At 38.7% G+C, this 13,498-nt stretch overlaps 1 protein-coding gene across 1 annotated transcript in view; it reads right to left on the reverse strand.

Annotated features, from left to right (window-relative positions):
- COL14A1 (collagen type XIV alpha 1 chain) overlaps positions 1 to 13,498 on the reverse strand; it is a 195,953-nt gene that overhangs the window by 15,452 nt on the left and 167,003 nt on the right. Inside the window, exons 43-45 of the mRNA XM_004580703.4 lie at positions 11,079 to 11,114; positions 10,002 to 10,068; positions 6,389 to 6,577 (exon numbers count right to left, since the gene is read on the reverse strand). Coding sequence (XP_004580760.2) covers positions 6,389 to 6,577; positions 10,002 to 10,068; positions 11,079 to 11,114 — 292 coding nt within the window. The remainder of the gene's footprint in view (positions 1 to 6,388; positions 6,578 to 10,001; positions 10,069 to 11,078; positions 11,115 to 13,498) is intronic.

Consider the following 13,498-nt stretch of genomic DNA (forward strand, 5'->3'; position numbering starts at 1 on the left):
AGACTTGGTAGTGTCTAATGGGAAGAGGTGACCAAGAAGTAGCCCATGGCTACATTATTTTAACATAAACCAACAGTGACAGGAAGCAGGTAAGAAATTGGTCTGCATTTCAGTGTTACGCTACACATGTCAAATCTCTTAAATGTACACACCAATAATTATAGAGATAACCACAAGTTGGGGCTCAAGTTTTAGATAGAAAGCTTCAGATAGCAAACATTTCTAAAACCTGAACATTATGGTCAACAGGAAATCACTGAACGTCTAAGAATTTTCTTTGTATTGTATTCTGCAAGAGTTAATTAGAATCCTGTCATCCACATAAATTTGCAAAGAACATATTGTGGAAATTTTAAAGTAAATGGGTTAAATAAGAACAGACAGGACACAGTCTTCTGACAGGTAAGAAGGAAAGTTGTGAAAATCATGCTATATCTAGTACACAGAGAATATTTTTTCTTCTGCTTCCTAAGATGTATATACTTTAACTCCACCTTTATCATAAATGACAAAGATATTATGGCAGAACAGTGTTTTTGTAATGGAAGTAATTAATTATCCTCCCTTTCAGGAAAATGAAAAGCACAAAATGACAGTATCTTGTTTTCCCTTAGTTACATGTGCATATTACATGTATACTATACAATATATATTACATATATACTGTATCATGATGTAAAATATACCTTTACTATGTATCATCTTTTTAAAAGTTTGAGGTATCTGGACGATCCAGAAATGACTGAATAGGGGATAGCCACACTAACCTAGGCTGTTCTGGGATATGAAATGAATGAAGGACTGGGTTTCCAGAAGCTGGACAAATTTTTGGCAAAGATGTTAAAGAAAAGCAGTGGATGCTCGATGGGATGCCAGGCCAGAGCTTGTCAAGAGCAGTAGCCATCAGCAAGCCTCAGCTCACCACCAAACTCAAGTGAGAGACACTGTGGAAAAAGAGCAGATACCGAGAAAGGGGAGGGCAGACCGCATGGCCAGAGTCACCGGCTGCATTGCCTGGTGTACAATTTCACTGACCACACTAATTCTGGGTCCAGGCAGGAGGCAGAACAAGGGAAGCATCCTGGCAAGTTGTCGTGAGGAAGGAGCATACCCATTTTTCTAATTCTCCTACAAAGCGCCTTGACTGGCAGTAAGAAGCTACTGTTTTAAAGACGACCTGGTCTTGCTGGGAACAACTGCTGCTGTGGGACAAGTTAAGGCTCAGCAGCTTCAGTGGCCTTGGCATGCACCTGGCTTCTTCACAGGCACACAGCTTAGGAGGTTCTATCAAAAGGATAAATCTGCATTCCCCGCTGACTCTGGGACAGTGGCCTGGCAGTGGGCAGCACCTGCATCTGGGAATTGGAAGCACATACACATCCTGATATCCCATGAGTCCTCAGGGGAGATGTGATAGTGTATGCTGGGAAGGCAGAGTACTCAGGGGTAGTGGGTCCTGGAGATGCCTCTGCTCTCCTTGACTGAGACACACTCATGGGGCTGAAGGGAGCGTCAGTCAGCACCACGTGAGCACATCAAAAGATACACACCTCACCCAACAAAGACACAGATGTGCTGAGAGAGACACACTTTACCAACAAAGATACAGAATAAACATGAAAGATACTCCATACCAACTGAAAGAAAAAAATCAAACAGATTTTAATACAAAACCATTGGAAGATAAACAATGGCATTATATAATGATAAAGAATCGATTCAACAAGAAGAGGCTTGAGTAAATATGCACCTAATGCCAGGGCACCTGACTATTTAAGACAACTGTGAAAAAATATAGAGGGAGACATAAATTCTAATATAATAATGGAGGATTTCAACACTCCACTATCATCAATAGACACATTGACTAGAGAGAAAGCCAACGAAACAACAGCGTTAATCTATCCATGAACCCAAATGGTCTTAACTGGCACACAGAATACATACATAGTATATAGCACTTCATCCCACAGACACAGAGGCACACCTTTTTTCTGGTCACGGAACCTACTCTAGGAAACAAAACAGGCTAGGCATAAAGCACATTCAAAAACCAAAGCAACCAGATTTCTTTTCTGACCATTAGGGAAAGCAGCTAGAAATCAGCAACTCAAGAAATTATAAAATAGGTGAATACATGAAGACCGACTAGCATGCTACCACACACACAGTGGGTCATCAAAGTAACCAAAAGGGAAACCAAAAACTTCCTGAAAACAAATGAAGATGACAGCAAAACACATCTAAACTTAATTGAGGTCCCAGCACAGTAGTGTAGCAGCTCAAGTCCTCACCTTGCATGCAAAAGGATCCCATATGGGCATCGGTTCTAACCCCAGCCAACCCGCTTCCCATCCAGCTCCCTGCTTGTTGCCTGGGACAGCAGTGGAGGGCGACCCAAAGCAGAAAGGTCAACAAATGTACATTGAATTCTCTCAGCACCATGTGCAAAAGTATCATTCATGATCTGAAACACACCTCTTACAAAAATCTACAATCAATCAAGGATCTAAATCTATGACCATAAAAATACTTAGCAAAAAATACTAGTGACATTTCACAAATACAGGCATGGGCAAAGACTTCTTGGAAAAACTCCCAGAAGCAGGCAATTTAAGCAAAAATAAGTAAATGGGATTATAAGAAGCTTCTTCACTGCCAAGAAAACTGTCAACAAAGTAAAGAAGCAGCCAGCAGAATGGGAGAAAAAAGTTGCAACTGCACAGCTGAAAGAGGATTGACAAGCAGAATCTACAAAGAGCTGGAGAGCCTCAACAACGACAACAAAAAATGCAGTTAGGAAATGAAGAAGGAAAGACATAGATACTTTTAAAAGAATCAAAATTCAAATGGCCAACAGACATGAAAAAATGATCTCTTGCTATCAGGAAACAAAGCCTTGGTGAACGTTTCACCTTCACCAAGATATCAGACAGCGACGAATGTTGGTGAGGATGTGGGTGAAAAGCACCCTAATCCACTGTTGGTAGGCATGTGAACTAGTGCAGTCTTTATGGAAGAAAGTACAGAGATTCTTCAGAAATCTGAAACTAGGTCTACCAAATGACCCAGCCATCCAACATCTGGGAATTTATCCAAAACAAATGAAATTAGCATGCCAGAGGTATCTGTACTCCTATGTTTATAATAGTTCATGAACAAGTAGCTAAGTTATGGAATCAACTCAGATGTCCACCAATTGATGACTCGATAAATCAAGTGTGGTATCTATACACTGTAGAATACTTTTCAGGCATAGAAACAAGAAATCTCATATTTTACAACTAAATAGATCCAATTTGAAACCATTATGCTTAGTCAAACAAGTCAGTCTCAGAAAGAAAAACATGTTTTCACTGATCTTTGATGATAACACAGTACGAAAAAGATGTAATCTATACAAGTGAGACCCTGGGTTTTACTGTTTACAGACTCTGTCTATCCTCCTGAGACTAGTAGTTTTTCATACTTTCTATGCATTGATATCTTTACTAAATATAGTTTGAGAGTGGAAAGTGAAGTGAAAATAGGTAAAAGAAAATGAGAGGTGTTGAATGTAGGCAGAAGGAAGGGTGGAGAAATATCTTGTGAAATAAATAAAATTTGTTCACATTATAAAAATGTTTTGGAAAAAATGCTTTCATAGAGGAGGCAGTACTGCTGATGGAAAATTAGCTAAATGAAATGGAGTCATGCATTCTTTCAAAAAGATTCATGAGAGACTTATAGGAAGCCTCAGAAAAATTGAAGTTTGCCTAAGGCCTCTGCCAGGGTCCACAACATATCCGCATTTCTCTTTGTCATTCTGTCCTAACTTTCTGTATCGTCTAGGAGTAATACCTGATTTTACTCATTATAAATAAAATCCTTTTATTACATTCCAATGATTGTATTCTACACAGAGGGTACAAACATCGTGTCTGGTTTTATATCTCATCCTGCTATTGGCTAACCTTGATCATCTTGTTCATCTTGATATTAGCATTATACATCCTTGTATACAAAAGTAAGGGATGACTAAGGAACCTTCTGGATTAAAAGTCTAATGTTTGGGAGCTAGCATATAGATACAGTGAGCTAAGTTGCTGTCTGCAATGACTTCACTTCTGCTTCAGCTCCCTGCCGATGTACCTGGAAAAGCATCAGAAGTAGGCCCCAGCAGTTGGGTTCTGCCAATTAACATGGAAGACATGATGGCTTTCCAGGTTCCTGGGTCTGGCCTGGTCATTGAAGCTATCTAGGTAATTAATGAGCAGATAAAATCTCTCCCTCTCTCTCTCACACCCCCTCTCTCCCTCCATTCTTTCCTTCTCTCTCCCTTTTTAACTCCGCCTCTCCCTATTGGTTTCCCTTTCTGTCTGCCTTTCAAATAAATATCTTCCAAAATTTTTGTTTTTGCTTGTAACACAAACATTTTCCAATTTTATCCTATGATAAAGAATTTGGTTCATGAAGCTAAGAACAAAACATCACCACCCACCTTTTGGTAATGAATCCTGGGTGTAACTAAACTACTTCCCTGGGAATAAAGAGTTGATTGGATGGTGGCCTATAAACTCCAGTTTACAGTCTTGACACCACATTCCCTAGTTGTTAGTCACTGAAAGCACATGTCCCCATGCTTCCAGGACACTTAGGACTTTATTTCATCCTTTCTGGACTTCAAAAGGTTTGTGGAAAATGATGATTATGAAACGATGCATGGATTTCTAAATGTTTTTGCAGCAAAAAAAAAAACTTACATTCTAATTCTGTTTCCACAAGAGTTTTTTTCAATTACCCATATATTTACGAAACAGGATTTGGATGTGTCTACTATAGTCTCCAGGAACATACACATCATTATGCATTTAAGAAAATTATACCATGGAAATTCATGCTTGCAGTGGTTTTCTGGCCCACTGTTTGAGAACTCCCAGGTGATTTTCCCTGCGCTAATCATTCAAATGGTCTCTGAGAACAAGACATACTTGGTCTGGCAAGAAGAGGACAGACACATACAAAAAGAACAAAGACAACTTATGACTTGCTGGGAGTGACGCAGGTGCTGGCTCTGTCCTCCCTGAATCACAATTTCTCCATCACCAGCATGATCACAGAGTGCCCTGCTGACATAAGTGGCCACCTTCCAGGTTGGCTAGATCTTTGGTATATTGCTTTAAAATGATGTCAATCTCTGTGCCCTAATGTAGGAAAAAATCATTCAGAAGGAAAAAAAGTAGAGTTGGATCATAAATAATTTACTGAGTTCATATTAATTCAAAGCATTGTGCAAAGAAAGAGGAGTTATCTGAGACTTGAACTAAGAGTAACATGTATGACAAACAACAAAAGGAAATTTCCAAACAGGGAAAAGAATATACACATACAAATATGGAGGCAGAAATGCACATGGATCAAGAATGAACGTGAATTACTGTTTTTATAATATACACTTTATATCCCAGGTTTTATATGCTACCCATCTCACAAAAGGAACATGACCCAAAGGTATACAGGCGATAATTAACTTGACCACAACTGTATTCTAGAAATTGTGTTTTTAAAAGTTCTTTTAAAAAATTATCCCTTTCTCATCACTTTCCTCAGGGTTAATATGGAACTCTAACTTCACATATCTCTTATCTACTAGATTTGGAGATTTAGGTTAATGACAGAAACCAGACAAAATTCAGACAGCAAAATCCTAATCCTCATCCCTTCCCACCATAATCAACTATGTAAACACTATCAAAAAGAAAATTTAAAAACAAAGGTTTACCATTTTATCCAAGACACATGGATGATGACAGAAAAGGCAAAGTAGGATTTCTATTTCAGTCAAAGTTTAGCAGAAAAAACAAAACACTAGCCCAGGAAACTCCTAAGCCATCCATCTGCATCATAGAGCAGTGAACCACGAACAGTATTTGAATTCCAAGGTTAGAGCTGACATAGTCTGCATTAGGATATGTGAACTATATGTCCATGACTCAAGACTCCTCTCAGAACTGCCACGGACTGTTGCTCAGAATGAGCATTGCACAAAAAACATCAAATCCACATACCAAATGAGCTCTCACACTATGTGATGCCATGTTTTCCCAGAGTGGGAATTCATTCCCCAGTTCTTTCATGTGGAAGAAGCATTCTGTCTGAACTGGTCTGTCTAGAGGGAATGTTCTTCTATCAGTTCAAAAGCCTTTGTGTGGAGTGTGGAAGTTTCTGACTCCCCTCTGTTCTATAAGCAGACGCAATTTTGTCAAACATGTTGAACACTGTTCTTTTCTCAACCTTGGGGATAGATAAGATACAGAAACTGTTGGTGGAGAAGACAAAGCATTATGGCTAGGCAATGTCTCATGACACTCGTTTCAAGCAATGCTGCTATAGGAGTGACCCAGCTTACCTCGCTCTCCTGGGGTCCCCGGCATGCCTGCGCTTCCTGGAAAGCCTGGTGAGCCCGGTGGCCCCTGTTCTCCAGGCGTTCCAGGTGAACCTGGTCTTCCAGGCTCCCCAGGAGGGCCCTGGATGGTCCGGATGGATGAGGAGTGGCTGGGAATCTGGTTGAGAATGGCTGTGTACCTGGACATGTGACCTGAGGCATGAAGCATAAAGATAGCCTTCAAAAAGCTGTCATGAAAAGGGAGCCCTGGGGGTTATGGTTTGTTAAGGCTTTGGATAATTCCATCAGACACCCACCAAGGGAAAAACACGCCCCTCTGAAATATGTTGATTTCCAACTTCACATTTTTTTTTACATTTTACTTTGGACGACATTAGCTGCTGGATTTTATTCAAAACACATCTCATGTATTTGGAATTCTGCAACCCACGTCAGCATCTCAATAAACACCATTGAGCAGAAGTCATTTATTTTATTTTTGCCCCTAACATTTATCTGACCACTGAACCTTGACCCAACTTCACTCTTCTCTAGAAATTTTTCCCAAATTCTTTTTTTTTTTTCCCTAAGTCATAGAGCCTGCTCCCCCCTCTTGTCACAAATCCCCAGACAAGCACTCTGTCTCAACTCATCTCAGCTGCCAAGCTTTTCTTTTAGGAACATTTACTTGGGGCCCAGCTGCAGAAAAGTTTTGAAAAAAAAAAAAGGTTCTCAATACCATAACTTATTAACTCAATTATGCCTCGAAAATGTATTTTAATAATTTAGGAGTACAGATTCATAAAATGATATTATGATACCTCATTTTTCCAACATCATCATCAGGATATTTTTCTCAAGTGAATTTTCTAGGTGATTTAATTTATATGTTTGCAAATATTTAAATGAAAACTAGGTACAGACATTTTCCCTAGCAATTAAATTGCAAGTTAAGATAGCCATATTAGACATCATCAGTAAGTTTGGGTTTCATTCTGGCCTCTGGCCCCCAATTCCAGCTTCCTGCTAATACAGGCCTAAGGAGGGAGCACCAATGGTTTACATGATTATGCTCATGTCATTCACATGGCCGACTGAGTTCCCGGCTTGTCACTTTGAACTTGGCCCAGTTCTGGTTGCAGTAGGCACTTGGGGAATGAACCCAGAGACGGATGAACACTTTTTCTTTCTTGATTTAAATTAAAAAAAAAAAATCAAAGCAAAATGGCAGCCATGTTTTGAGGAACCATTTCTAGAATATATTTTCACTGCATTCTTAAACATTAGAATATGATAAAGTAGGATCCCCTCCTAAGGTCTTGAAGCCATGAGCAGCCATGTTCATGGCTTTCTGGGCAGGTAAAACATTTCTAACTGCTTTACACCTTCTCTTTCAACAAGGGGGGGATCTTTTATCATTTGCCAGGTGGTCAGCAGTTTGATCTTGTAATTTTCCATCAGCCCTTTTTCCTAATTTCTCTGAAAGCCAGATGACTGAGCGTGTAAGAAAGTCATAGGCTAGCCAATTAATCAAGTCCTGAGGGACACCCCAAGGAACAAAATAAGCACGGAGAAAACCAAAGCAAACATGGGAAACATGGTTGAGGTGTGCAAAACACAATCTCTTAATGGATTGGATGCAATATTTTCCACTTCCTTCCCTATTCTAAAAATTTGAGATTTCTTGTCTTACTTCCTCATTCTACCTCCAAGAAGTCAGTTACAAGAATCTGAGAATTCTTAAGGGGAAAAACTCAACTGTGAGCTTCAATTTTTAGGCATGTTTTAATTATACTCAAGTTTTACATTCTATAGTGCACTAAGAAAATATGAAATCTCCCTCCTGTTGGTGTCCGTGAGTCAGAAGATTTAACCCTTATATTCTCTTAAAATAATAATCCATTTATTTGCACAGTGCACTTGAAATGAGAAACTTATAAAATAATCTAAGATACAGGCCAGATTTGGATGAATTATACTACAAAAAGACCAATGTTCAATTTCCCTTTTATAACTCATTCTATATTTGTAGATTCTATATTGAAATTAATTAGTATCATTTAAGTGACGAATTATCTCCAATACTTACATTTCATTTGGACAACACATATAACGTAAAATGACAGGGGACATTACCACTGTTGTGTGACAACAGGAGGTTTGTATTTGGTTTTCCCTGAGACTGTATCTTAAGGGTGACATTTAGATTTAACTTCAGATCAATGATTAGAATTTTGAGTCCAATCCACAGTGCCTTCTTAGACTCTGACAGCCATCCCCTGACCTAATTCCCTTCCTTCCTTTGTTGAAATAAATACAAGCCTGAAGCTGACAAGGAGGCTATCCAGGTAGAATCAGCCCTCATTAGCTTTGGAGAGGGCACTTGGGCTGGAGGAGTGGACAACAGAGCTGGGCCAGGGCTGGATAGGTTTGAGAAGAATATTTCATGTCTACTGGCTATAGATCTTCACACTGAACTTTATTTGAAAAAAGAAAACTCACAGTAGAAAACTTCTGGTTAGATTGTTGAGAACAAATAAATAGTCAGTAACCCTGGCAGAAAACATTCAAAATGGAGAGCATCTAAGCAGATGACCAGCAATCAGTCATCTAAGCACAATGGTGTTAAAATGTTCAAGATTAAAATGGAGAAAAGGGACAGTCACCATATGTAGTGTGCTCCAATATAATTTTTGATACAAAATCCAAGTGTCATGTGTTTTATCAGACTTCACATCAAGACTGTGCCAACATATGTGAGAATGTATGTATTTTGTCCTAAAGTCTAAAGAATAAATGGAAGGACTGTAGACTAAAACAGATGTGAAATGAATTTTAAAAGAAGATAGTGACTTAAATATTGTGAGTCTATTTAGCCATTTGGCCCAGCTATTAAGCCACTAACAGGATGCTTGATCCCCATGTGTGTACCTGGGTTTGTGTCCTACCTCTGGCACTTCATTCCAGCTTTGTACTAATATCCAGGATGCAGCAGGAATGACTTGGATACTTCCACATGGAAAGCCTACGTTGGGTTTCCAGCTTCTGGCTTCTGCCCTCTGGCCCTTTTAGTCTTTTCTGGGTGAGCTGGCAGATGGTAATTCTGTCTCTTTGCCTCTCTCTCCAGTATATATACCATATATATATTGGAGAATTGGATATATATATATTTTATATATATACAGAGATTATATATATATATTTATATTTAAATCTACAACTGTCTTTTTGAAGAAAAAATGAAAATAAATCTTGCACGTTAATAGACATCAATGTCATGTGTCATTTTTGAAGGTAGTTTCTGAAGACATAGTCTAGAAACACCCAAGTGCACATCATTTGAGAAAATTATTTGGAGAGGGGAAAGAAGAGAAGGTGTGCTCCAGTCAGTCAGGTTAAATCTACATAGGTAAGCTGATAGTTCTAAGGTGGTACAGGAATCTAGCTTCTGTACCATCAGTGGCAAGCTATGGAATAAAATGCAACAGTCCTTTGATGGGTTAGCAACAGATAATCATCAAGCTTACACATTCACATCAAGACAAGGCTTCAAAGGACCTTAGTCCTATACTCATGGGAAAGGCAAACTCCCGTTGGGACATAAGGGAGCCACGCAGCACAGCCACAGTGCACTTACTCTGGATGAGCTGTTCACATACTTGACGTGCCACTGCTCTCACCATGGCTTGAGACTGCAGGTCACCCTGGAAGAGAAGACAGAACACACACTCCTGACTCTCGGCCACAGGCCTGGCCACGTAGCCAGACTTCGGGGGTGTGGCTCTGACTTGAACCCATGGAACCCATCAGGGCCCTTTGACTCCTCACAGCAGACAGAATGGACCACCATGTTGCATGCATAAAAGTAGGCAATTGAACAGTCATGGCTTGAGATTCTCAAGGGTCTTATTCAGATGAAAAAAGTGTATGGATTTCTAGTCCTAAATTCTAAAAAAAAATTAATAGTTTTGAAACCAACCCATATATATTTTATGCTTCATTTATAACTCTTTTGAGCTTATAAAATTTAGCACTTTCTCAAGCAGTGGCTCATTTAATAGCAATAACAACTCTGAGGAAAGATGTTAAATCCACTTTTTATAGCTGAATGGTGTGCAACTCATTGCCCCAGGTTTAACAGAGGTAACCCAATGAGCCTAGAAAATGTGCTGCTTATATTACAGCCAATAACACACTTTTGTTAGCAGCTGCACCACTTCTTAAAGGATACAAAAGGCTCCAAAATACACTAACTGAAATTTGGAGGTCAATTCGGTTATTCTATTCCTGTCATTGTCTTCCTGTGTGGCATGAAGGGGCCACCAGGAAAAACATGACTCCTATCCTACTGTTTGGCACTTGGGAAAAGCTTGAACTTTCTGTTGCCCTCACCTCCATACAATCCCCTTCTCAAATTCACTTTGTGAATTGCATTGGTTCACTTCTCCTCACTTTGTCCTTAAGAAGCCAAGTCTAGTGCCATGGAGTGGACCGTAGCAGAAAAGCAATAGAAAATAGAAACTAGCTCTTCTGACTTCAAGGCCATACAGCATTTTCCACTGAGAAATATGCTCACATTCAATAAGGCAGGAGGAAAATGAGGAATGGCAAACATCAATGAATAACCATGGCAGGAAGTTAGCCTTTCACTGGCCTATGCATTGGACCGTGAGCAACCAACTGCAGCCAGTGACCAGACCCACAGGACACTTACTCGTTCTCCTCGCTCTCCTTTGGGCCCAGGGACACCCTAGAAATGATAAAATCATCACATTACTTTACAGAGCTGAGAGAATCATGCATCTTATTTTACTAAGACCTTTTTCTTATTGTAGCAATTCTGCAACAGAAATAGTTACTCCACAACAGGCATAAGACAGAAAAGAACCCATAACCTGACAGAAATTAACTCCTTTGAGCATTTCAGTCTTTTTATACAGATAAATTAGAATCATGCAGTATTGCTGTGTAACCCATATCTCTTTACTGAATATGTCCTTTATCTTTTGCCACACTTCAATATGCTCTACAACCACTTTGTGCCTTATTTCACATATCTCATTGAAACATTATTTCAATTTAAAGGAATATTTGTAAAAGAAAGAAAAGCTCTCTCAGCCCAAAGAAATCAAGAGATGAAATCACTGAAATTCCAAAATTCACTCTGCTGCCTGTCCTGCATGACAGCATACCACTCTCCCTAGTTCTCTCAGTTCAAGAACTTGTAGTTACATGAACACTCAGCAGAATTATTATTTTATAATGTGGCTTCACTACTGCTAGCTTCATGGCAAATCTTACTTTAAAAATTTACTTAAGAAAAGACATTTGCAGTGCCTGTTTAATAAATATTGCATTCATGACATAAAACGTCTTCAGAAGAATTGCATGTTTTATTTCCACTTGGGCAAAGTTCATTATTAAATAAAACTTTATAGTTACTACTCCAAGAAAAAGTGAATGAACTTTGCACATGGAATGTGTTACACCATCTGTTAGTCTGTCATCAGTTACTATAATCTCAACATGTCTACCAAAAATCTGAGTTCCCCCAATTTCTATTCTGTCAACAGTTACCCAAACTCAAAATTCTGGATTTATTCCATGACAATGTAAGAAAACTGGCTACCCAGGAAAAAAATATCATGATTTCCAGCATTTTCTGACTTCAGATTTATAAATATTGCTACCACTGCTGGTGTCCATCTACGATGGCTTTGTCTTCAATGATGGAGGTGGGAAGGGGAGAGAAGCACACAGCTGATTCTCTTGAATAGGTACAAGCAGACACTCCTAGCACCTTTGCCTTGCTACTCCTTCATGTCTTCAAGTACGTAACACACAGTATCTCTTTTTTTTTTTCATTTCCCTGCACTGTACTTCCTTTCATATTCATCCCTTCTATTCCAGCAATCCAGGTAACTACCATTGCCATCTCCTATCAGGGCACTTGCATGCAACAACCTTCCAACTGTTCTTAGTGACTGACATCTCAGGTAGTCCATGCCAGTCTACCCTGTTGAGACCCACTGCCCTCATCTCCCTCCAATCCCATTCGCATGCACTCGAGAAAGCTCAGTGACTACTCACTGATGGCAACCTTTCCGTTATTCAGGATCACTCAGTGGTTCTCAGACATTCATGTGACAGTCAAACTCCTGGCATTCAAACTATTTTGTGACTTAGAACCTCCCTTCACCTACCCTTCAAAATTATACTTTCTCATTTTTACAGAACTGGTTTACTCAGCATATAAAAATGTGGAAATGTTACAGTATTAAAGATATATTTTGTTAATTAAATATCAACAGAGAAACAGTCTAATGAAGTATGTACCTTGAGCATATAATATTTGACGTTGAATTTTATTGTTATACATTTTAACTTCAAATCAATGAGTGGATTTTTCTTCTCTAGTAGGGGAATAGGTTCCTAAAATGGAGAACCATAACTTGTGTTTTATTTTTTCCAAACCCCCTAGCCAATTTCTTAAAAGTGCCAAACATTAATTCCAACATGGAACTGAAATATTTATTACAAAACTAAGACTACCATTTGCTTGCTTTGGCCTTGGGCTTCCTTTTGCTTTATTACTAAAATGAAAATATTAACTAACTTCAACTAGAAGTATACACATACTTCAAAACATTTTTTGAATTAAAAGATATTTATACAAAAGTAAAACTTTCACATTTGTACATATTTTCTTTGTAATATTGTGCATGAATTTTTGGAGGATTTCTCACACTAATCTATCCTTTTTGTGACTCATGGTAATTTTTTTCAGGTTATAAATGAAACCATAACCACAGACTTTTGTTTAAAAACACACTGTGTATACACATAATGATAGAATCTTGATGTCAGGTATATGTTGCCAACTTTAAAATGCTTTCAAATTTGTGTATATTTGGAAATACTCAACCTAATACTAATATTATAGGGAATGTGATCTGAAAAGAAAGTTCACATTTAAATGGCTTTAAGATGAGACCAAAATATATTAAACAATCTTATGGGGTCCTTTCCAAAGCTCATTGTCATCCATGATATGGTCACTGCTGGAGCAGGGATAACAAGATAAAGAATAATACAGAGGCTGGTCTTACTAGGGAAAGATTCTCACTTGAACAG

Source organism: Ochotona princeps, chromosome 9 (genome assembly GCF_030435755.1).
Source record: "Ochotona princeps isolate mOchPri1 chromosome 9, mOchPri1.hap1, whole genome shotgun sequence".
NCBI classification, from domain to species: Eukaryota; Metazoa; Chordata; class Mammalia; order Lagomorpha; family Ochotonidae; genus Ochotona; species Ochotona princeps.